The sequence below is a fragment of the Zootermopsis nevadensis genome, unplaced genomic scaffold (assembly GCF_977971745.1).
Source record: "Zootermopsis nevadensis isolate Lab colony 2312 unplaced genomic scaffold, Znev_1.0 Znev_ptg000024l, whole genome shotgun sequence".
Lineage (NCBI taxonomy): Eukaryota > Metazoa > Arthropoda > Insecta > Blattodea > Termopsidae > Zootermopsis > Zootermopsis nevadensis.
In genome coordinates, this window is record NW_028259156.1 from 16,161,223 (window position 1) to 16,187,293 (window position 26,071).

General features: G+C 35.1%; 2 protein-coding genes and 1 long non-coding RNA gene across 9 annotated transcripts in view; 1 reads left to right on the forward strand and 2 right to left on the reverse strand.

Annotated features, from left to right (window-relative positions):
- Window positions 1-282: 282 nt before the first annotated feature.
- Window positions 283-21,553, reverse strand: Herc4 (HECT and RLD domain containing E3 ubiquitin ligase 4). Of its 6 annotated transcripts, none has more exons than XM_022080794.2 (23): window positions 21,443-21,553; window positions 20,638-20,830; window positions 20,447-20,557; window positions 19,390-19,512; window positions 19,140-19,259; window positions 18,767-18,925; window positions 18,023-18,174; window positions 17,577-17,707; window positions 16,973-17,222; window positions 16,260-16,387; window positions 15,290-15,458; window positions 14,424-14,613; window positions 13,817-13,923; window positions 12,979-13,161; window positions 12,420-12,440; window positions 10,731-10,817; window positions 10,188-10,367; window positions 9,097-9,274; window positions 7,993-8,125; window positions 7,174-7,323; window positions 6,193-6,341; window positions 5,558-5,748; window positions 283-4,930 (listed from the first exon to the last, which is right to left on the reverse strand). In XM_022080794.2, the coding sequence occupies exons 2-23, from the start codon at window positions 20,750-20,752 to the stop codon at window positions 4,778-4,780; spliced, it is 3,180 nt and encodes a 1,059-aa protein (XP_021936486.2). In that variant the 5' UTR covers window positions 20,753-20,830; window positions 21,443-21,553; the 3' UTR covers window positions 283-4,777. The 6 variants fall into 6 exon arrangements, with proteins under 6 accessions (XP_021936486.2, XP_021936481.2, XP_021936485.2 ...); XM_022080789.2 differs by lacking the exon at window positions 21,443-21,553 and adding an exon at window positions 21,120-21,272; XM_022080793.2 differs by lacking the exon at window positions 21,443-21,553 and adding an exon at window positions 21,026-21,171.
- LOC110838029 (uncharacterized) overlaps window positions 21,191-26,071 on the forward strand; it is a 38,459-nt gene continuing 33,578 nt past the window's right edge. For both annotated transcript variants that reach the window (XR_002545938.2, XR_015536930.1), the window contains exons 1-2: window positions 21,191-21,300; window positions 21,465-21,672. This is a non-coding gene — a long non-coding RNA (uncharacterized LOC110838029). The remainder of the gene's footprint in view (window positions 21,301-21,464; window positions 21,673-26,071) is intronic.
- Window positions 22,568-26,071, reverse strand: part of tok (tolloid-like protein 1 tolkin) — a 39,591-nt gene continuing 36,087 nt past the window's right edge. Inside the window, exons 16-19 of the mRNA XM_087355273.1 lie at window positions 25,700-25,953; window positions 24,999-25,212; window positions 24,635-24,885; window positions 22,568-23,878 (exon numbers count right to left, since the gene is read on the reverse strand). Coding sequence (XP_087211399.1) covers window positions 23,708-23,878; window positions 24,635-24,885; window positions 24,999-25,212; window positions 25,700-25,953 — 890 coding nt within the window. The 3' untranslated portion in view covers window positions 22,568-23,707. The remainder of the gene's footprint in view (window positions 23,879-24,634; window positions 24,886-24,998; window positions 25,213-25,699; window positions 25,954-26,071) is intronic.

The following is a 26,071-nucleotide window of genomic DNA, read 5'->3' on the forward strand; positions in this document are numbered from 1 at the left end:
TTCACGGCAGTGCGTAAAGATGACTCTCGTCTGGGTTGTAACATTGTGAAGCCTGGTAGAAGTTTACCAACGTTTTAGAGGTCCTTGCTGCCTCCATCACCCTGATGATGGAGGACCTCTGAAACGTTGGCAAACTTCTACCAGACTACATGACGCTATAACACAGAAGACAGACATTTTTGTACCAACTGTAAGTGTTTGAAAGTAATTTTATATAAAATAAATAAACAAACAAAGAATCACACATCAGACTGAGCCCATCATAAAAAAATGATAGAAAGGTGCTGGAAATAATGTTTACTTTATGATTCCAACCTGGATACAACATTGTAGTATCGACCGAATTTACATGAATACAAGAAAATCAAATTACAATTAACATTCAGTAACAATACCACCTTTTATCTTTATGGCATTTCTGTAATGTAACAGCTCTAAGAATGAGACCTGGATGTGTTCCAAATGTTATCCATCAGACAGGTTCAATTTTCACTACACATTTTAGTTAATATCTATTCATACATAACATGAAATAACACAGCTACACCTCGCCAACTAATCTCCTTATTATGAGTAAGGTGAGGGGACTGGAAATAACAGCCTGCCCATTTTTCTCACTTGTTCTGCTCTTTCTTTTCAGTCTAAATCAGAAGTTGACAAAAATGAAACTTACTTGACTGAAACGAGTACTAATTAATATTTTCTGCAACACTGTCATGATTTCCTGAATACTGTTTACCACCACACAACAACACAAACATTCAAATTAAAGCATGAACTACAAAGTAATTTAACATTAGTAAAACATTAAATGGAAAAATTCTTAACACACAATCTACAGGGGAGGGAGTGGATATGTCAAAAATTGTACACGAGAGGCAACTAAACTTTAGAACTAAGGATTTGTACGGACCTTCACAGAACATTAAAACAGCACACATTTACAATTACATGTCCATTCTATGGAATATATTCGGTGAATGGGATAGTAAGTAGAATATTAAGGCCAACACTAATTTTAACTTCTATCTCTGGCAAAAATTAGAGAGAAAAAAAATCTACACACTGTGTAGAACTTTGAAAACGAAATCTGGATAATGATTCATTATATAACAAAACGTGCCAAAGAACTGATGTTATAATATGTTGAAGGACTCTGTTCTCAACAGATGTTCTAAAATAATGGTAAGTATGGTTTCACCAAAAAATTATTTATTCATGAAAGAAACTGCACTCAGAACCTGCAATACAAAGTTTTTTCTCTCTATGTAGCTGTCTGAATTACAGCTGGTATTTTCATTCAAACACCACCAGTGTTATCTATTATTAATAATTACATGTTTCTAGCAACTTCAAGAGATTCCAGTGTAAAATGTATATGTATCTATTTCAGCACACCTGAAGCCATAAGTAACAACACAGTCCTACAGTAAAATATATGTGAACAATGGTAATAATGGTGAAATATAGTTGAATATGTCACCCCCTTAACAATAATGCTAAATCCTAACACACAACAGACTACTTTCAACCATGCAATTTATAAAAATATTTTTTCTACTTATAATAAAAGCTTCATAATTGAAAAACAGATTCTGAATGTTTTTACTTGTAACATTAATAATATGATGGCTGTCTTCTTGGTTGTAGCGTGATGTAGACTGGTAGAAGTTTACCAGCATTTCAGAGGTCCTTGCTACCCCCTATCATCAAGGCAATCAGTGATGATAGAGGCAGCAAGGACCTCTGAAACATTGATCAACTTCTACCGACTACATCACGCTATAACCCAGGAGACAGCCATCTTTGTACTTAATGCCATGAGACCCTCAAATCCTAAACAGCAGTAATGTCAAACTGCAGCATCTCCAAATAATAAACTGTGATACATTCTGATAACCCTATTTCAGCCTCCATAAGGATTCAGAATATATTTTGTGATACACCTACTGAAGTTCTCCCAACTATAAAACTATTAGGACCAAATAATGAAAACTATAATACCTAGAGACAAATAGAAACAGGCCTATCCATTTTTGAAAACACATAACATTATATTTTAGCATTCTATTGTGGAAATTTCAACAGTAAAACATTTTATTAACTGTGAATAAAATATTGTATGAGTGGTTACATGAAGACAACTTATGAACAGTCCTTCAAATTTTAATTCTTGCACACTAACAAATATCAAATTAATTAAAATGTAAATATGTTACCAATTACTTACAAGCCATCAATAACAATAAAATATTAAAATTAGGAAATGAAGAACTACATAAACATATGTTCCCTGCAAAACCAATAAAACTAGAATAGAGGTATGCAGAAAGGATATATTTCTACCTCATAAATTTTATTAACCCTTTGTCAAGTGATAATTAAAGAACCTTACAAATACTCCTAGTGTTTCTTTTCTTTTACAATAAAATGCCCTCATTTATGTCACGTTTCATTAGAATGCCAAGAGAAATAGGGAACTTTGAGCACTTAAAGCAATCAGTCCCCAGTACATGTCAGACGGTTTGTACTGGTATGTTCGTACTCACCAAAGGATTAATCTTTCATTACCTCTACTTGACAGCAGAAACCCAAGTCATCACAAAACTTACCATTAGCAGGTCAATGCTTGCAACTGGTTAAATTCCTTCACATAAACAATAAAAGAGCAACATGTTATCTGGAATTAAAATGTTATTTCTAACTGATACCACCATCTTACTCTGCCCAAACCAGTAACAGAACTGGTGCTGTGCAGGCAACATTTAAGCAGAAAAATATTACACTGTATACAAACTAATGTTCAATAATAATAATAATAATTAAAATTATTATGTCAGGACAAAATAATTGCTACCATGTTGACTACATTTCACAATTAGAATATTAAATTTTAAAGATTTCCGTTGTCGTACTACATTATGAGAACAGCCATAAAAGCCTTACAGAAGAAAATGATAACTCAGTTTGCTTCAACATCATAACAATCTACACTTGTGGCTCAGGCTTATGCACATGGTATTATGACAGGATAATGATAAATTGTTAATTGGTAAGAATGTAGTGGTCACACCTTATTTCAAGATATTAAAACATTTATTTAATGAAAAGCATAATCAATCAGAGAATGTCATCATTCTTCAACAAACAATTTGACAGAAAGGAGAAATATTTGGTATCCTGTTGGAAATTTTGTAAGCCCTTTCCCAGTAAATGCTGTTCCATTTAGTTTGCAGTTTCTCTTCAATTCAAGTAAAATAAGACAAGGTCCTTTGGATTACAACAATTTCTCCTTATGCTTCTCTAAAAGTATGTAACAATGGTTGATTCATTAGATTACAATTATGTTCATGGCAGATATCTCCTGAGTGTAATTTTTATTTAGGTTTGTGGAGATGTAACATGTCATGGAAAATTAAATATCTGCTGGTACATCTAGTAGAACAACTTCAGTTACCCCAAGTACCCAGACCACTGCTGCATCCTTTGTGCACCCCTGATCATGTTAGGGATCTTGAAAGAGCCCTGACCACACTGATAGAGCTACCCAATTAAGGCCCATCTAACAGCTCTAGTCATGCTAAATTTACTTTTAATAATTTTCATCCTTTCAGCAAACAATATACAGGGGCATAACTATAGTGACCATAATGCAAAGCAAAGCTAACAAAAAACACGCAGAGAGCAGGCGCTGTTAGGTAATCAGATACTGACAATAAAAATGTTTGATTAAACATTCAGGTCTAGTTTGTAACTTATTTTTATTACTATTTATAACAAATAAAGGCACAAAAGTGAAACTGTCACCACCCATCTTCTATTAGCCTCTGCAGTAAGTGCAATGTTATGCATGAAAAGCTACCGTGCCTTGTTGCAGTACAAAAATTGTCACCTAATGGTACCTGGTGGTTTTGGGGTACAACATTAAACTATCACCCAGAGCATTATGGGTTTGATCCCCAGTCAGGGCTGTGTGCAGCTTTCCTGCTCACAGACTTCAGCCTTTACCACTGCCGAAGATAAAACTTCAGGAAAGTGAAGAACACCAGGCCAACACCACGGTTCAGAGTTCACATCCAACTGTTACATATTCTCTGCTGACTATCATCTTCATAATCACCATACCACTGGCGGTAACAAAATCTGCCCTGTGGGTGCCCCCACCTCAGAAATGAGTTCTAGTCTTGCCTAGGTGCAGCAGAGGTTATGAAAGGTCATAATGATCAACAACATCTGGGATAATTAGACACACACGCACCAACCAACCATTCATTTAATAAAATTATAAATATGCACTGTGAACATGGGATTAGTAAATTGTGACTTAAACCTTTACCTCACAATGGTATGTTTAACAGCATTTTAAAATTACATTTGTTAAACATCACTCATAACCGATTTCCAACAATAATAACGATAATCAAAAAGCACACACTCATTTTAAAATTAATATCACTATTATTTACAGTGTGTATCCTCCACTTGCAACATAAGGTATTCTGCAACTTTACAACTCATATAAGTTTTAAGGGCTTTAAAATGTGTGTCAATGACACTTCATGAGGGAAACAAGTGTAGATATATATATATGATCATTACTGAGTAATGACTTGGTCCTTATCTAGTTAAATGTGTGCAAAAATATTTAGCTCATAACATAATTTATTTGTTACCACTGACTTCTAGCATACCTTGCATACAGATTTGTCCTATTGGAATTATTACAAGTATAACCACACTGGGGCAAGCTGGAGGCAGTCTGTGATGGTGAGTTGGGTCAGACCAATGAGAACCCTTGTGTCTGCTGAATTGCTTGCATTAATTTGTAACGGAGCTTCTCTTTTGTGCCATACCGTGGTAGATCCAACAAGTTGAAGCAAGTATGAGCCACTGGTAAATACCTGTCATCAATAGTCGGCTGAATGTAAATCTGAAAGAGTTTTAAGATTCCTTAATGTGACATGAGAACAATTAAGATACCAAATAATATATACTGATTTGTTTCATTCTTCTGTGCTCTAGAGACTTTTATTTTGGATACCATTATGGTATTTGCAATGGTAATGATCATACCTCCCTCTTATGCTCTTAATCCATAATCAATACTGCAATGTGTGTCATTAACAATTTGATTATAGATTCAATGATTATGTATGTATGAGTACTAAATATTCCTTCACAAATTTATGGCCTTGAAGGTAATGATGGATTTCTTTTTCTATATACTTCTGATCTCAAGCTTTATAACTTCTAGATAATATCTCCATGAACACCCAAATCCCCATAAAAATGTCCATAAACCTGTTTTCCTACATGGAGACACTTTGTTGTAAGATGCCCCACTTAAAGTAGAAATTCCTTCAGTGAAAGACAATGAGGAAAACAAAGGAGAAATCTGGTTCCTAAATTTCTTTTCACATCATCATCCTCATTTTCTTTGAGCACTTACTTGGGGGATTATACTAAAAACTGTTGGAAAAACTTATTTTTGTTACATACCAGTCAGTTATAATTCTTCCTAATTTCCTCAGGCAGTTTTTTAAGCTGCATGTCTCACCTTGATTGCTTTCATGCCCTGAATAGGAATCCGGACACTGCCAGTGAGAAAAAGCAGAAACTTCCTCTTCTCCACTTCAGGAAGCTCATGAAATACTTCCCAGAACATTCTAATTGTCTCATCATTCTCTGTGAAGCCATTCCTGTATTCAGCATTACGTTGCAACTCCTCCCAATCATAGTTCTCATTTCCTATTAAATCAGCCAAAATATCCACTTTCACTATGAAATCTTCTGACTACTCTTAAATGTACTTTGTAAAATCAATATGGGTCCTACAGGTTTATGTGGTGTGAACAAAGCAGTCTATTCTATAAAAGAGCCACATATTTTTGAGAATACTTCATCAAACCAAGATGGCACTATTTTACTCTTTCCACAATGTGTCTATTTAAAAATGAAACTACAATTTATTTCAACTCTGCAAAACTGACTTAAACCAAGTGGTGATCCTATGGTTCACATGGGCTAATGTTTGGTAATATGTCTTTCTCTAGTAGATCCTGAATGACCTTGAATTTAGAGTCTGAGCCTCACAGTAAAGAAGCAGAGATTTAATGTTATCAATGATCTGTGTGTTCATATCCTATCAGAACAAAAGCAATAATGATTAATCAATAAATGCTTAAAACTTACCAACTACAACAGCCATCAACTCATGAGAGTGGAACAGTTCGAGGATACGTCCCCCACACACCTTTTGGAAACCACTGCCAAATGCCTTGAAATGGATCGCAACTGACTTATTCAATACCAGGTCTACATAAAGGTCCACAAATTCCTGCCTATAGTCACAATATGCAGAACAAAATATAAATGTGAGAACAGTAACACACGAAGTGTAATAAACGAACAGATATTTCTGCTATAAATATTTCTAAATTAAATCTAAACTGATGTCAACATAAAACCCAGAGATTAATCAATATGTTACACTATAATCTGGTAACACAATTTTAACAGAATAAATCCAACTCTACAACATAATTTTGCGGCCAGTGTCACTAGGTACAGTCTTATGGACTTTACTGCCTTCTGCATGTTGCAAGTTTAAGAAATTACACCGAGATGGGAAAACCCATGATACTATTTGTCTCCTGGGAACTCCTAAATATGATATACACATTACGATCCAAAAAGAAAAATCACAGGTGATAAGGCTAAAAGATCATATTGGCAATTTTCTGGGCACAGTCCATTAGCTGAATGAAAAAAGATGTAAAATGTGGTACATACATAGACACACACAACTTCTGATCTGTCTGAAGACATAATGTATCTTGTTTATCCAGACGGTGGAAAAGGTGCAAAGGTTATATTCTAATGATGATATGAGACCACTAAGCACTACATGCCTGCAAGAGCAATTCATATTAAGAAAAAAACCCTTTGCAAATATAAATATGTTTCTACAGGCCCACCCAGCATTCTATCCAATGGATACCAGGGCCCTATCCCAGGGTTGAAGCGCGGCTGGGGCATGACACTAACCACTCACCCCTACCTAGAACCGAGGTTAAGAATGAGTAGGAGCTATACCTCCTTTCCTTCCAAGCACCTACATGGTGTGTAGTGGGATAGCTTTACTTAATGTTTATAGGTCCTTATTTCACTTACTTGTTCTCCTGTGTAACAGGTATATTTTCACCACCAGGTTTCAAAGGTTGTACTTTAATCTCACCAAACACTTCCCGTGTTACCTCAAAATTAAGGATAAATACCTCCTCAAGGTCTGATTCACTATAATCCAACAAATCCTGCAGACTTCTGGAATGAAAGACAGAACATTTATGAAGCAAAATATTTTGTTCAACAAATTACTTTTCTTATTTCAGATTCCTTCCACTGCTACTTCAGTATCATATAATTGTGATTTTAATAAAACATACTGTTTTCATCTGACAAAATTAATTCAGATGAAAGCATAAAGAAAAGCATGGGATATCATATCAGCAATTTACTAATAAACATATTCAAAATTCTGGTTTTATATTCAATTGAACAGACATTTTTCCAAAGGAAGGAAATCTCTGAAGCAAATGTAGCTGGTAACTAGACTCATTTTGTATGTGATGAAAGTAAGATTATATCAAACTTGTAAACACAAACTACAATTCAATCTGGAGTCTTGCATCACATCTAAAACCCAACAGACTAAAATATACAGTACTATTATTTCCCTGTTGTTTTATGTGCGTCTGAAACTTTGTCTGTCAACTTAAAGGAAAAAAAGAGAATAAGGAAGTTTGAAAAATAAATTGCTGAAGGGTATATTTGGACCTAAGGAACAGAAAATTACAGGACAAAGAAAATTGCATTAAAGAGCTTCATAATTTGTACTCTTGATGTAATATAAAGGCTCACATTTGATACTCTTTTTACAGTGTTATTTGTTTGCAAAATTTTCAAATATATTTATACATCCACTTCACTTACTTTGCAAGAGTAGGGGATAATCCCTTTAGATCCTGTAGTGACACTGGTTCCTTCAGTAGTTTCTTATAGAGTGCCAGGGGAAAAGGAAGGTCAATGATTATGAAGTTGTAGATGGCCAGGCCACACAGCACACCTGAATAATGAAACTGACTAGTGATTTCATAAATTACACATAGAATATTTTGACCTAAGAGGGGAGAAGTGATGGAAGTGAGAAAAGAAAAGTGCATAGTGAGGAGCTTCATAATGTGCACTCTTCACCATATATTATCAGAATGATCAGAGCATGCATTGGGGAGACAGGAAAATAATATTAAAAGGATCTTAGGGAAACAGATTTAGAGGGCGTGGAATGATTATCTGACTCATGATAGAGACTGGTAATGGGCTTTTATGAAAATAAGCAGGAATGAGTATGGAGATGGCTGTCTCCTAGGTTGTAGCACCATGTAATCTTGTGTAGATTCACCAACGATTCAGAGGTCCTTACCAGACTACATGGCACAACCCAGATATCAGTCATCTTCTCTTATGAACATGGTAATGAACCTTCAGGTTCATAATTTCTTTGCTAGTTAAGCATACTCGTCCTGGGCATGACGTTAAACTGTGTCCACAGACCGAGTGACCACCGGTATAAGTGGTCCCCCTCTATCAAGTGTCAACAGCCTCTTCAGAGGGTGGATGAGCGGGTGGAGGTTCAGGGCACCCTCATGCCCTTGGGGTGAGAAATCACCCCTAAAGGCAGATGAACTGGATGGGTCAACAGCATAGGATGCAGAAGGCAAGGGGAATCCACCGTATTAAAGATATTCAGGATTTCCCAAGTATCAGCAGCTCACAGAGCTGCTGCCAACCAATCCTAGGATTGATTACAAAAGAAGAAGAAGAAGAAGAAAGTTAAGCATACTGTATATCAGCTACTCAATGAGGACCATGTTCAGTGGATTTTGTTAGTAAGTTAGTTAGTGGTCACAGCCCAAGATGTCACTGCTTACTTTCACCTATTTAAGATTTTCTTACATTTACTTTCCCACATGAACCTTATACAGGAATTTCATCGTATTACCACTCTTGTGTCTCCCATCACATGGCACAACTTACCAATGAGGTAGTACATGATTTCATCCTCAAATGAATCTTCACTGAACCAAATTGTTCTTGTTTCCTCATACTGTCGGAACATCCCAAACTTGGGATCCAGGATTTCCCTCAACAGTAATAAGAAGAACTCCTTTGTTACACCACCTGCATCTTCAGCTTCCTCATTTTCAAACTTCACCTGTGATGAACAAATAATCTGCCTGTTTACACCAGTTTATATGATCATGGAGCTGGCAAAGTGCAAATATTCATATCTGTTATTCATTGCTAGAATAAAATGTTCCATGCTTTCCCAGGTTTATGCACACAGTATCCATTGTGTACATAATTAAATATTCAACCTATTAGGATTAAGAAACAAATAACCATTATTTAATCTTGAACTGGACACCAACATCAAATTATTAAAATGAGAGGGTAGGTAATAGCTTCATTCATACATATGGATGTTTGTAACTCAGAAATTTATAACTTGAGGACGTCCTGTACAAATGATTTAATTAACACCTTAAGTGGAGATGAAATTTATGCCAATGCATCACCAAATGGGGCTTTTCATTTTATTTAAAACAACGGTGAATTTTTTATATATTATGGACAATGCATATTTATTAGGTATGGAAATAAAAAAATTCATGTTTAAATTTTTAGCTATTTTATTAACAATTTCTCCACATTTAAAAAAAATGTCATTTGTTTTCCTCTGCTATTTCCATTGGATTTAGTGGAGTAATTAACGATAAATTCTTTCTAATGTCTTGTGGGACCTATTGTTCACAAAGTTCAAGAAATAATTTGCAGTTCCATCAAATTAGTTAGGAGAAAATCATTATGCCAAAAACTACTGTTGTCATGTGTGGTTGCCTATTTATCCACTGCCATCCAAATCTTGGTGTAAGCATACATGCGCGCTTCTCACCAGGCGGACATTAAACAACTGTAGTTTTATTTCTTATGGTACTGACATGGAAAACAAAATTAGTACTGCAGTACACATTTCCTGTTTTTTTCTTGTTAATGCTAGTCTTTAACCAAAAGAGCAGAAAAGACAAAAATCAAACATTATTCAGCTGCGCTTAATAAATTCATACCTTCAGTGGTTTCTTGAGATCTGTAGCTTCAAATTTAGCAAGTTCTCGAATGGTGTCAGTAACAAGGTTTTCTCTGCTGACATGCAACTCAAGAAATGTGCTGATGCTGGCAGATAAGACAGGTGAAAAGAAGAGAGATGTGATTGCCCTGGTGGCTGCTTGGTTCATTGCTGACTGCATCTGCCTCATGAAAAAAACATGAATAACAAATAACATACACTGTTACAGAATTATAATTTGCAGCAGTCAAAGGGGTAAGATATACAATACAAAGTCTATCCTGCCTCAGTTGGTCAAGAAATTCTCCATCATTTATACAACCCAACAGTTCATTATCATGGTTTCAAGAGCCCAACACTGATGAACCCAGTTCTCAGTCTTCTTACATTCTTCTAATCCACTTTATATGCTACAGAACACTGAACTTCTATTATAATCATCTAACTCATTCATCTGCGACCTTATGTGTAATAGTCACACTGTTATTATTCCTTCTCCCACATTAAATAATCTTTGAAAGTTGTTCTACATTCTTGAACTCACCTGAAGGGACTGATCTGCTTGCAGCAAAAGTGTTTTTGCTTGAGCATCAAACAGGAATGGGTAATTGCAAAAAAAAATTCTTTGTTTCTGAAACAAGAACAAAGCAAGTTCTTTAAAATGGTTATTATTAAGAACTTAAAGTTACAGTACTCAACTAAATAAAATACAACAACTTTAAGAACCTAAGTCCTTTCTGAAAAACTACAGGATCTCTAATTTATCATGAGTCTGGGGCCCATACAATATTATAGCAAGCTTCCAACATAGTGGAGAAGGAGAAGCCAACTGTTTGCTATCCATTTTTCTGCTACAGTATGACCTACCTTAGACTTAGAATGCAAAACTTCTGCTTCTGTGCAGGTATCATATCTTGAAAAAAATTATCCAGACACATGGCAAAGTTGCTGTCTTGGAATAATAGAAATTTGCTGCTGATATTTTTTTCATTTCTCATAGTGAAATAGAATTGTTCATGTACACTACCTCTTAGGATGCTGAACTCAGATATAAAAGATGTTAGTCTCATGATAAATTGAAATCCCTGTCTCTCATTTAGTTTAGAAATTCCTCACTTTTCATGGAACATAAGTTTCATTACTGTTTTTACAACAGATTGTCACTGGAATTCAACCCAAGTCAGATAAGCCTACTTCTTTAAAATTAACTGTAATATTATCTTCCTACCTATGCCAAGGTCTTCTCCAGCTAAACTTTTCTATTTTTATGTCCTATGTATACTATGTGACCTGCTTATCTCATTCTCCTTCCCATTTAAGAGGAACCTATCATCTACATCTTCAGGGATGAAAAAGCTTGACTATCAAAATTCAGTGATAAACATGACCATTATTGGTAATCAGAAGTCTGGGGTTTTATCAAGGAAGCTGGAGGAATGTTCTGTCAAACATAACAGCCTTCTGTTCAATTACAGGAATCACCAAAAGATAGTTTTGACATTATGTAAGGTACTGTACTTTTCAACTTATGACAAGAAGCTGGTTTGATAAAGTGAACTGTAGATTAATTCTCAGATTATGACATTAAAATACATAGTGAAAAATGGAATTTCAGTGGAGTGAGACACTACTGTGATGCATTTATCATACCACTCCTATGCAGAGTATTTGCCTCAAACTACATTAGCAAAATATCAACAGTACAGCAGTCTAAACAATGATAGTGATCTGCTGACTGACCTTGCACAACCTCAATCAGACCCAACATTCAGACAGAAAAATGTCTTACCATGCTGCGGGGTTCCAATTGGCATGCAACAAGTCAGAATAATACCTGCTTGATATTTAAAGTTTATATTTGTAAATGTTTCAGACATCCCAGGTCTCAAGAGAACAATGTACATATCAAAATGTATCCAGAACATAATAATTTTATAAGAAACTTGTTTTAAATATGTGCATTACCACCATCATAATGGTTTTTAACCAACTGAAATCTAAAGGTTTTCAAGGATTATTGACAGTTATTCAAGTTAACACAAAAAAGTTTCTCATAGATAAATACTACAAAAATATCAGAAATTACAGCTCAAATGGTTCAAAGATGGTGAAGGAATATAGTATTTTTAAATACTCATACAAAATCATTTTGGATTTACAAGCCATTGTCGTCAGTGCTGTATGTACACTACAAGATAAGAAATTACAGAAAAATTAAAACATTAAATATTACCGGTCTTGAAAGTCCAGGAAGCTGGCTCCATAAAGGATAAAATCCAGATTAGTCAGCCAAACCATGCAACAAGGAAAAGAAAAGGTGATGACCCAAGCCAGAAATTAAATCAATTCTGTAGGTACAAACTGATAAAACAACATTCCAAAATGTTAATAAAAGGGATGACAATAGCAAATTCCAGGTTCACATGCCACGTCTTGTTTCTTCTTACATCACTATGCTGAAACATAGAACACCCCTTTTGCCAAACAAATTTAACTCATTATAATTCCATTATCACTAAATTAGACACACTATTTAATAATATGCAAACATGACTATTCATAATTTTCCTCCTTTTTGACACTTGAATATCTAAAACAAAAAATACCAGTACTACTTACAAATTCAGTCCATTGTTTAAACAGGTGATTATATTCCCCATATTACACTACATAATTCACACACACACTTTCCTAAAATCCAAAACAAAAATTTGGGTGTGTAATTTATAAAAACAATGCATCTTAGTAAAAATCACAATGTATTGGATTATATTTACTAGACTGTTACTAACCAAGTGATGATCCTTAGTCATTAGCCATTTGATGTAATCCAGCCGAACATCAACCTTCTCAGTGAGTTCTGTCAGGTAGAATGAATCATAAGGCACCTTAAATCCATCCACATCATTGTTGAGCTTGTTCAGCTTCCCAAGAACTTCAAGTGGAACCACCATGTCATAATCCCAGTTTACATTCTGCATCACAAAGACATAGTTTATAATTTGAAACACTGTAGAGAAAGCTGCTTTGCTGTGGGGTTTACTGAAGGACTATCTAGACAGTCAAATACAATCAACATCTTCACCGCTGCAAGAGTGATATCACCTACTTTGACTGTTAACCAATTTTCTATAGTTCTCCTACCAAATACTTTATTGTGGGTTTACCTGGTGGATTAGACTACCAGCTTTGTATGTAACGAGCTGTCACATTTTGAGCTTTTATGATATGATACTGAAACACCATATTTCATATATCACAAATTATTTGTCAGAAAGAAACATCTTCAAGAACAAAAATGTTTCTTTCATACAGTCCAAGGTAGTATCTTTTAAAACATGGTCTTCTAAGTAATATCATCTTACAGTAATGTAGCTGGTAACTAGCATTTCAGAGGAATATGCTTTCTCTGTCTTCAGTGCAGAAGTCTTCCTCCAAAACATTACTAACCACCTGAAAGTCTACAAATTGTCATAATGCAAAGGAAATAAATTAAATTTTCACAACTTCAAACCATATTTTTTAGTTTCCACTTTACACACAAGAATACATGAATTGAAATTGAACTATGTATGAAGTATCAGATCTTCCAATCAACAAATGTACACTGAACATAAACACATTTCTTACCTCTTGGTTGACATTTTCTGTTTTCCCGAGTATATGCATTACAACATTCTTGAACACCCTAATCAATCGTTCAAAGTAATCGAAGGACGTTTTACTCCACCACCAACCTGAATGACAAAAGAAGAAACAACTCAGCAGGAAAGTATGATACAGTTAACGTGGAACTACGATTTTTATAAAGTACTACAGACTGAGGATCTTACAGCAGCGAATATGAAGATGGTTGTCTACTGGGTTGTAGCACCATGTAGACTGGTAAAAGCTTACCAACATTTCAGAGGTACTTGCTGCCACTACTACCATTTTACTGGTTTGTGAATAAAAAAGGTTGAAAGTCATTGGCCCACAGAATCTGAATAAAACCATGTAAAACAGTAGTCTCATAGAGACTCTACATAGGTTTGCTGGGAAGAAGGATTATAATTAAACACAGCCTATTTTAATTAGCATTTGTAGTAAAAGAAACAGAAGATCATCTCCTGGGAATAGGCTGTATATCTTGTTTCTGTTAAAGCCAAGTGGATAAAAAAGAACAACACAACGTACATCCCAATAGCTGTTCATAAAGGCAAGGAGAAAGTTTCAAAATATGAAATAAAGTACTCACCTACAACTTTGCCTGCTTCAGTCTTTAAGTTAAGGAAAGTGCGACCAAATGGATTATGAAGAACTGAATAATTCTTGGGATTGTCAAACTCATGGTAAAATGGTAGAATTAAGTACAGCCTGAGTGTCTCTATGTCTGGTGGTGAAGTAACAAGAGAAGGAAGCAAATTTTCCACCACACAGTTTGATATCTAAAAGCATAAATGCATACTATTAATAAAACAAACATTTTATACAGTTCTGCATTTAAAGATCATTCTGCAGTCTATGAATGGGATGATAATTGACTTACAGGAACTTAGGTGTTTGATATTTAATCTTTACATGTTCTACAAAAAATATACAGAAATGGAGCTTATATTACAGTGTCAACACAAGGAATAAAAATCAACTTCACAGACCAGTTACCAACCTCTCATGTTTTCAGAAGAGGGCATATTATGCAGGGATCCAAATTTTCAACAGTCTACCATCAAGTCTTACAAGTCTTGTAAATAAAAAGGCAGAATTTAATGTAGCATTAAAAAGATTATTATCATTAATAATTAATATCTATTAATTATACTAGTAAATTGTGCTCAACCTAACCATTATGAGATTTGTGGTTTTCATGGTGGTGAAATACTGATTCTGGTCTTTTGGGTTGTGCTGCCATACAATGTTGCTAGTGATTCCCCATTTTTTGTAGGAATTTTTTGCATCCACCAACACAGTGGACCCACAACACAATTCACAACTTGACTAAAAATTGTAAACACTCCTTCATTAATGGAAAAAGGTTCAATACTTAATTCCTTCAATGAACTAATAATAACTCAAATAGCTGAAAATTAATGTTTAACTAATATAAATATATTCAGTACTTACCAATTCTTTTATTGAATTATTCTCAACTCGACCAATAGTTGAAAAGCATTGTTCAGCTAAAGGCAAACTGACTCCATGATGACGTGATGTGCAACAGTAATGTTCATCATTAGGCAACAGGAAGGAACAGTTCATACATGCCTGACTGCTGAACACGGTTTCTAAGCAACTGAAAAGTGAGAAGCGGGCCTGTAAAGCTGTATAACAAAATTCAATTTACTTTAACCCTTTATACTTCAATAATTTGTGGGGAATAACATGCCCCCATTGTGGATGTAAGTCATATAGCTGTAGCCCCTACTCTGTCAGCCACAACCATAATCGTTATCAACACTGTCATCCTTGAATTTGGGAGTAGCAGAACAGGCTGCATTAGAACCAGCACCAACACAGAAATGATCTCTTCAATATGCTGAAGAAAGCAGAGGTCAGCAAGGTCAACTAAACCATAACTGGAAACATTAGGTGCATAACTGTTCTAAAATATTACACCCAAAAATTAGTTTAAACTGGCTACTCTTCATTTTAACAGAATTATTCCTGTAAGAAAAGAGCTAAAAGCATGGAGTTACTTGCACAAACAAATACAGAAAATGGTCACACTGATAATATGCTGTATAAAGTATAAGCATGTTCATATTACAAATGTTTTACAATTACATTTGTATAATTGCAATTAAGACAAAGTTGTACCTCAATATTAGATCATACTTAGATGCTGGTCTTCTGGGTTTTTACACTGTGTAGTATTTTTCCTGTATGCTAGTGTTTCAGAGGAGAATGCTATGTACCTATCAGGGCTGAAGAACACACAGCCCTGCAGATGGAGACAGTATGTTACTCAAAAATGCTGGTACACAACTAAAATATCTCTTTTTTCACATTACTGTCAAAATCTCAAATCCTATATTATACTTACTTTGACTTTCAAGCTATCCTAAAAGTAAATTAAAGTTTTATGTTAAAGTACCTCATGAGGTCCTGATCAACCATTTCACTGCCAGATGCCTTTTCACACTGCTCAGTAGTTTCTTGTGTTATAGAAAGAATTTGGGTATACTTGTTGTAGACTCTGAAGTCATCTGATGGTACATTATCCTGGAAATAATTTATAGTAGTACCCAATATCTAAACTAATAAACATACGTGCAAACCATGGAATATCTTAAGGCAGTAATCTGTTTACAACAACATGGCCTCAATGTTCATTTATTGCAGATACAAGTTGAATGTCAAAGTTAAACGTCGATAGTACTAAACTGTTAATGAATGTTCAATTGAAAACCTTTATGCAGTCAGTCAATAGCACAGTCAGATGCTACAATATGGAGATATTCACTGCAAGACTGTGAAAATACCATAGCACGCATGTTAATGCAGTGGTAACACTTTAATATTGTATCCAGGAGTTACTCAGATTGTATCTTGGCCAACTACCAGCTATAATGACTGAAGTTGTCTTTTCTGGTGAATTCTGGGCAATACCTTCAAATGTTATGGCCTCCTACTTGCAAATACTAACCTATTCACCATTTATGGTCAACCTTCAATCCTATTTGCTCCTACATAACATAGGATATTAAAGCAACACAAATATGTAACTGTATATCAAAAATCAAGAAACTCTTGATGAATGCAGACACATGTTATAGACTTGCTGGTACAGGCTGAATCATAGCTTACCTCTTTATGTGTGACTGTAGCGAAACAGTGATCACCCCCTGAGTAGATTCTTCTCACCATGCAGTTACTGGCATGCTCTGTTTGGATGCCTGCCTCCACAACAGAAACTCCACCCGGTGACACCCATGGACCAAGAACAACTTGAGGAGTAGTAGCACTGCAAGTTGCCCTAGTCCCTAACTGGCCAGCTCCACCCAATCCAAAGGCATACACTCGTCCCCTTGATGGAACAAAGGCTAGAGTATGATGCCTGAAACACACCAAAGATCAGAACTGAGAATTTTAATATAACAAGACAAATTGTGGATGCCTCACTGTGCCATTCACAGATTAGGTCAACAAAATCAGCAGCAGCAAGCTAGAGACAGAAAACTCATTTATGCTGTTCGCTTTAAATAATATGGGCTTACAGATAAACACTGTAATTGTCAAGAAATGGTAGAAGATACTGCAATGTAATTTCACTATATTTATCTTTCTTTGCAGAAAACTGGCAAGTAACACTGGTTTTAAAGAATTTCTAGAACTATGCATTTCATAATGCTAATTAGTATGATTAAATACTGCAAAATTTAACCCACATCAATGTGTGCCATATTCCTACCTGCCACAAGAAATCTGTGTGACTACGCTGCCCATGAGTTCTAGAACTTTCCGTGGAAGGAACTCACATGATGTAGAGCCATGACCCAACTGACCATACATCCCTGCTCCACAAGTAAAAACACCTCCATCCTGAAAACAAAAGAATGCAGATATTATGATACAACTCAGAGATTTACAACTCAGCAGATTTTCCACTTTTGAACACAGCATAATGATGCCAAAAATAAGTCTTCCACAGTAATTCTGGAAAGCTGACATTCAAACTGTAAACTATAGCAGAAAAATTATGCACATCAAGCAAACCTAAAAAATTTGTCAATGTCACAACAAACATATGTTACAAACTTATCAAATAAAATATTTACTTCATAATTTTTCTTCACATTCAGGCATAGGATTTTAGGAGATAGTCTTATGTCTTAAATAAATGTGGAAAATTCATACCTTAGTGAGAAATACAGAGAAATCTTCTCCACAGGCAACATATTTCACTTTGATAGAACGCAGAGTTTTCAGCTGACTTGGAAAGAGCCTGTCTGTGTCATCACTGAGACCAAGTTGGCCAAAGCAATTTTTACCCCAACCATACACAGCTCCTGCAACCGGAAAAGAGATATGGAAAGGATGTGCCAAAGTATGTTTACACTTGAAAATATCAAGTTCAATAGCCAATATCAATCTTCTCCTAAACAAGAATTATCATTTCCTGGTCACTCTACAAGCAAACTTCAATGTTTATAGAAGTTTTTATGGTCTGATATTTACTAATGATCGGTCTTAATCTTCAAGGAAATACAACATGAATGGGAAAGTGAGGAAGTACATGCAATGCAAGTCTCAACAAAATTATTTGAATTACCTCCTTTTTTAGGCGACTAAATAATAGCAGACTCAAAAAAACAACTTAATGACCAAACTGCTGGTTACACAAAAAATGTATTTGCCACCCTGACAAAATCCAGCATAAAAGACATCCCAATCTAATGATCAATTACGTGCATACCAACTGGAAACAGAAACTAAAATGACCACACAAGTCTTATAAAAGTGAGGTCTGAGTTCTTTGACAGCTAATTACAATGATGATGATGATAAACTATTTCACAACAAACAACTTTACAGATATTAATGAGATTTGTATTTTGAGTCTGTGTTCATGTTTAACATGGCAATGATTATTCATTTTACCTGATATAGAGACAGCAAAACTGTGGTTTCCTCCACATGCTATGAAAGCTATGGGGATTCCAGTCAGTGAACTGATAACTGCAGGTTTTTGATGTCCATTCTGATTCCCAAAGCCAAGCTGGCCATAACTATTAGAACCCCAAGCATATAACGCTCCATCTAAAAACAACATAACATTTTTCTTCTACTGTACCACAATTATGATAAGCATTTGACCTGTTCAAGAATCACTGGTGTTGAATACATAAAAACAGAAGACTAATTTAGTAAATGGCAGAAATCCAAACATTGCCTTTGGGTGTACATACTGGAAATGTTTTCATATGACATATGAAAGTCACAACTCTTTTAAAAAAAAACTCATAAAACACACCTTTAGTTAATGCAAGACTATGGTCATATCCACAGGTGATCTGGATCACATGACTTGTTGCTAAAGTTTTTATCATCTTTGGATTTAACTGCATGTCATTATTCTCACCCAAACCAGTTCCTGAAATGAAGCACCTTACATTATTACCAATGCCAAATATGAGGTACCATTTCATCAGTTTAAGAAATTCAGTAGGCCTACAGTAAAACACATCTGAGTACATCACACCATAGTAACACGATTGCTTTACCCAGCTGCCCGTGTACATCAGATCCCCAGCTGAACACCTGACCCCATTCATTAACTGCCACAGTATGACTGGACCCACATGATGCTCTTGTTATCAAATACATTGATAAACTGTCCACCTTTTCTGAAACAAGAAACAAACACTATGACAGGTCAATTATGTTATAGATGTTAACTCTATAGATATACGTAGTTAAACATTCTTAAAACAAAAATAAATCTGATTTTAAAATTATGAGGGCTACTGTTGTTCAACAAACCAACAAATAAATATTGTTAAAATAATGTATCTACTTAAAAATGATTTTATATTTATAAAATTTATTTTATTTCCTGTACAGTTTCAGAAAGAACATACATTAATTGATTATTTTACTCAAATTTCAATTTAATGAACATTTTAATTCCAGACAGAATGTAAAACCTTATGGTCTTTTCCACAATAATTTTAACACAACACAATAAGAATTCTGGATATCAAAATTAATTGTGGTTAATTTATAAATTTTGAATAATTGTCCATTTTACAGTCTCTAAAAGAATAATGGTTTTGCAAAACAGGGTGTTTAGCTTCATATATACATAACATAATCATCTGTAACATGTAATACACCAATACACACTGCCACAACTTTTCATTTTAGTATACTTTTGCAGCATATAAATTTCATATGACCCCAACAGTTCAATGTAACAGTGCTTCACTATGAATTGCAGGCAACAAAAAATAAAAAGTTTAACAATTTTAAAACTTTGTCATACCAAACATGTTGACAACTTTTTTCAAGCCATATGCAACTGAATTCTATATCCCATAATTACCATTCTAGTACATTGACTGAAATCAATACTTCTGGGAATTATGTCAACTCGTAGGTCTATGAACAGAAATTATGGTAACTTGTAGACTCACATGATGGTATCTTATTACCTGTAGTTTTATAAAATTAACTCGAGGAATGTTATACAGAAGCTACTTTCCTTTAGAAATGTTCTTCTAATCAGGAAGTTTTAAGTGGGTATATAGTAAATAAATAACAATTTATTAAAAAAATTACCTGGCTTCTTACAAGGTTTTTCATGACCCAGTTGACCATAATCATTACTTCCACAGGTATAGACTTCACCATCACAAGTCACTATGACAGTGTGGTAGCTGCCACAAGCAACTGAAAGTACATACAAGAATGGAATCAGAGTGATTAAGTTTGTTAAGTCTATGTTATTAACGAACATTCCTAAAACTCACCTTCTTTTATGTTTGTTGTTTTCTTAAAAGTCAGTTCCCGTGGCGACAAAATATGTTCCTCCTCAATGCCACCAAGTCCCAACTCTCCATTCACAGTATTACCCCAGCAAAACATGTTACCTAAATTGGACTGAGAAGGCAAATTTCCAGCCCACTCAACACTGGGATTTTGATATTTCCACCAAAAAGGCCCCTAAGGAATAAATATACGTCATAAAATCTAACATACACTGATACTGAGAACACTTAACCTTAAAAAATGAAATGGCTAAATCATTGCAATTACCACCTATTATATTCTGATGAAACAGATTTACAGTACTGTACTGCCGTTCATCACGAACTCACTCTAATCACAAAATTACAAATCTTTCAAAATATTACAAACCAAAGTGTACAGTACAAATGTTCTTTTCTTTATGTATCATTATTTGGAGTGAATGTATAAACATGACTTTCAGTTAGATTAAAACACTTCTTACAAGTGAATGACTTTGCATTACAATCTTTGGGAATTAAACATATGTTTCCGAATGTGTCAAAGTTGTCGATAAAACAAGTGCACTTGCAAATAATAATTTGCTTCCTCCCACAAAACGAAATATTCTAAATTAAATAATATTTCTGCCACGAGAGTTCACACAATCGCAGAATAAGACGCAGGTAATGGTTAGGAATTTTCAGCCGGTGTTCGACATCAAAATATGGAGCATACTATGAGTTTATCCTCTCCCTAAAAGTAAAAGTAAAACTGTCATACTATACGCCATGTAGGCGCTTGGGGGGAGAGAAATATAGCTCCTACTTATTCTTAATCTCGGCACTAGGTGGGTGTGAGTGGTCAGCATCATGACCCGGCTACGCTTTACCCCTGGAAAGGACCCTGGTACCCACTGGATAGGAGGCTGGTTGGCTGGCCTGGACGCAGAGGCAAGAGGAAAAATCCTTTTCTATACCGCGGGCCGTTTTGAATATTCATATTCTTGAATACAAGCAACCGTCACGTTGGAAATACCGAGTGCAGGAAAACACAAAGTATGAAAATGCAGAATTCACTTGTGTCACAACATCCATACCAAATTTCATTTATTTCCATCCAGCCATTCTGTAGTAAATAAACATGTAAAGATAGACATCACTTGTGAAGGGGTTAATAACTCAGGGTTAGGTTAGGTTAATGATGCACATGTGCAGATGGTCATGGGTAATAGCAACATCAGCATCCCACCTCACATTCAAGCAACCATCATGTTGGTTCACTTAGTGCAGGAAGAAATAAAGTATGAAGTTGGAAAAGTCATCAACATTGGCATCACATCCACATCAAGTATGTTTGAAATGCATTTGAACATTGGCTTCTGGTTCGTGCCCATGGTTGGAATAAGCATAATGCAATTTCAACTTTTTCACAAGCAAAGTCATGTGTTTTCTTATGACCAAACAATTTATGTGGATAATTATTCTGGCTAATATTTACATGTTATAATGAAGAAAATAGTTGTTGAATACTGTGGGCAGTCTGAAATAATTCTCTTCTTATTATGCTGATTCAATAATGTTACAGTTTACTCTATTTGGAATACCATCCTTGAAATTAAGTGTAATTTTCAATTTGCAAATCACATTGTGAAAGAGAAGGATGACATCTCATTTTTACTATCAGTCTGTGTGTTGCCAACTTGCTTTAAGAATTTGTAGCAATAATGTACTATTGGTGTAAAAGGTATTGTTCAAGAGGTCATAGTAATGCTGGAATATCTTCAGATAAGTGAAAAAGAATAGGATGGACCTGTGTGTGTTGAAATAGGAGGAAGGTAAACTATGTCTTATCTCCTTTTCAATAACAATGTATAATATTTTGGTTCCACCCACACATACTGGGAAATTTGCAAAGGAAATTATTTTAATGTATACAAAAAATACTGACATATTCACTGTAAAATGAATACAATTTATTCTACATGGCCCATGCTATGTTTAGATCTGTAAAGTTGAGTCATTTGTGGACAGCTTTGCATGGAGTGGGAGTAGTCAAACACCAGCCATTTTGAGCAGCAAACATTTTAAAGGTGTTCAGTCATGTCCAACCATTGGTATACTATATTCACATAATTTCTTATATATTTTAAATGTTATAAATACATCATTATTTTGGAACTAATATTGTCCAAGTCACTTGCCCTCTATCTAACCATGGAATGCTGTGAAAATAATGTGACATTTCTGTTTATGCCTTCACCATCTTCACTTGTTATGTATTGGTACCATAATCATATGAATCCAAGGTGCTGTGGATTATAAAGCTTGCCTGCTTAGCTTAAGAATACATGTAGCTAGTTATACCTCCATTTCCCTGCATATCTTAATGATGGGTCGCTTAGTTAATTGATACAAGACAAAGGTTACATAGCACTGTTGCATGTTCAGCCACCTGCCAAGTATGGGATTTGTTAATCTGATTAATGGTGGTGTTTCTCACACTATTCTGCAACATAAATTAGCTCAACCCACATCTCAAGTCCAGTATGACATTTAAACATATTTGTTATTAAAAACAAATTGTGGATGAAGGATATAATTTATTGTATACAAATTGTCTTTATGAAGAGTGAACACGGTAAAAATTGCACCCTGAATTCATGCAAGTATCATGGTTTGTCATGATCTTAAAATATATGTTTGCTTAGACATTATGTCCTGGCTTGAATGGCCTCAGGAATTCTAAACATGTGAATGACACTGACAGAAATTACACCCACTGTATTTAGAGCACTTCCTTGCCAGTTACTTTCAGAACATTGAAGCTGCTATAATACATACAATCTTACTTTCTTGTTCTAGTCTTCAAGTACATCACCATACACTGGACACTACACCAGCCTTGGGATATTCCTTCAAGATAATGACATATGAGATCTTTTAAAGCTTCAGTACTTCCATCACTTAATGTGCTATTCTGACTAAGCCAAGCCAATCCCTGAAACCTGACCACAGCATATCAAGCAAGACAGATTGCCATCCTTAGGTGTACCCAATCTGAACTTATTTAATTCATGCTGATCATAATTTCCTAGTCATCTTGACTCTCTTCTTCCTCTTGAGCTATTCTGACTGCCCCCTCTTCACTGCCCATAGGATCAGAAGCAACATATGAAGCTGAAAATCCTTTGTTCATTAAAGAGTCATCTGAGCGAAAACGGACTAGAAGGGCCTCATTCATAGAGATGATTTCAGTGGGATTCTGTAAAACATAAAAATGTTATCTCATTTAGTTAATTTTTAAAATAAAGTTGGGAAGTTTCTGTACAGGCCAGAGGCTGCAGTTTGTACTATATCTATCATAAGTCACCCAAGGCATACACTTTATCGACATTATTTTATAATGTTCATGCTGTTAAATGCTGTAAGTAAAATTTTCCTTGTATTGCATTTCAATTATGAAGCTCTGAAGTGGGCCAATCAGGGATGAGAAATGAGAGGGAGTGGTGCCTGTCCCTGAAGATCAAGACAGTATGTTTCTCCAAAATGTTGGCATCTACCAATTAGTCTATATGGTGTGAAAAACTCAAGAGAACATCATAAAGGTTTTGATTGATTGTGCTACTGACTCATAAAATCTGTCATATAATGAAAGGCAGATGTAAGAACAGGTATGAAACTTTGGTGGAATGATGCTTGCAGTGGGAAACCAAGGCATTTGGAGAAAATTCTTCCTCACTGTCATGTGGTCTAGTGCCTTTCTGAAATTGAAGTTCTAGCTGTTGTCTGCAACCTAATGGTCATAGTATAACCCCAATTGCATGAAATGTATAGGTGTACAGTAGAACAAACTCATTTAATATTTCTCTGTGAGGACACTGGATTTGAAACATTAAACAAAGGATACACTTAAAACTGAGGCAACTGAACACTTGAATCATTGACATGGGGTCACTGAATTTGAACTCCGCATGAAGAAACATTTTCATTAAGTGGGACTTCCACTGTATTTACTCACTGAATTTCCACAAAAGCGGCCATAAAAAGGTCCGCTAGCATCAAGGCCAGAGTAAACCTCAACATAATCATAGCCACAGTCCTGTTCATCTTCCAACTCAAATGTGAGGAAGGTGAGATGTACATTGAGGCCAGGCTCTGCCTCGATAGACCAATCACAATCTGCTCTATTTTCATAATTGTGGTCACCATACTTTGAGTGTGAATACAGATGTTTGACACGGTCAGTTGCCTGTAGGTGCCCACCACAAGCTGAAAATACAAAATACATTTTTAAATACAGCTCGTAATAGCAGTGCTCATGACAAATCACATATGCCTAAGCATAATGATTGTAAAAGACTTTAGATGATGAGAAGTTTTACCTGTTGTATGGCTTGCAAAGAAGCCTTTTCTTTGTACAGATGCATCTGATTTGAAGACCAAAAGCATCTGATTCCCAGTAGCAATAATTGGATGTGGCGCTTTGGAGCCACAAAATCTTCCCAGTGTGTGTGCTTCTGGGGAATCTCCGTCATATATCACAATATGATCATAAGCACACTCCTGGTGGGGCTCCAGTTCAAACTCACTGAATATCTAAAGAATCACAAATAGATTCCATAAAATGTCTGGAGGCTCATGCAGTAGAATAAATTACATTGTATCCATAATATGAAATTAGTATAACAATTAAAACAATTTGTAGGGCAATATAGCTTTAGAAATATAAGAAAACTTACACATTAAACAAACTTTATAAAGTCATAAATAACATTATATTTAAATTTGATGCAATATTTCCATTAATAGTATTACTGATGTTATTTATAATTAATATAACAACAACAACAGATTTAACACCGTGAAAACCTCAAATCCTACACAGGGGTATTGAGGATAATGTCTGGACTTAAGGTGGATAAAGTAACAGGAGAATGGAAAAAACTAATATTGAACCTTCAGTTTCATAAATGGGAGGGATTTCTTGACCAGATGGGCACACTATCAGTTTCTCAAGAGAAACTTGTCTTCATGGAGTTAGCTTCAAATGTTTGTTTGACTTCAAGACTTGTGCAATATTTACCAACTTAATGCGATGTCCTGGAGTAGTAGTGAAATGCCAAATGCAGTCTTTGCGACTTGGGTAATAGTCAGGATAATTGGGTGAAGAGATGGTTCCAGAAGGTGCAGTAATCTCATATTTGCATCCTCCCTCCTTACAGTCATGTCCATTTTCATGCAACATGAACCCGTTGTGGCAGGAACATGCATAGGAACCAATGGTATTACGACATTCATGTTGACAACCTCCGTTGTTGATTGCACATTCATCCATATCTGTAGCAAATTATGAACAATAGCATAACTCAGCTCGTAAGGGTTTTGTAAAATTCTAACTGGAAAGTGTTCTTAAAAAAATTATAGAATATTCTGATCTGAAACATTAAGGTAAGAG

Bases quoted from the DNA above. Each gene is read 5' to 3' on its own strand.
- Herc4 (XM_022080789.2), bottom strand. The intron at 17,223-17,576 runs GTAGGAATATGG...GGTGTGTTTCAG, and splicing joins ACACAGATTTCTTGTGGCAG to GCATCATACTCTAGCCTTTG. The intron at 5,749-6,192 runs GTAAGTTTTAAG...CTGATTTAATAG, and splicing joins GTTGATGGCTGTTGTAGTTG to GAAATGAGAACTATGATTGG.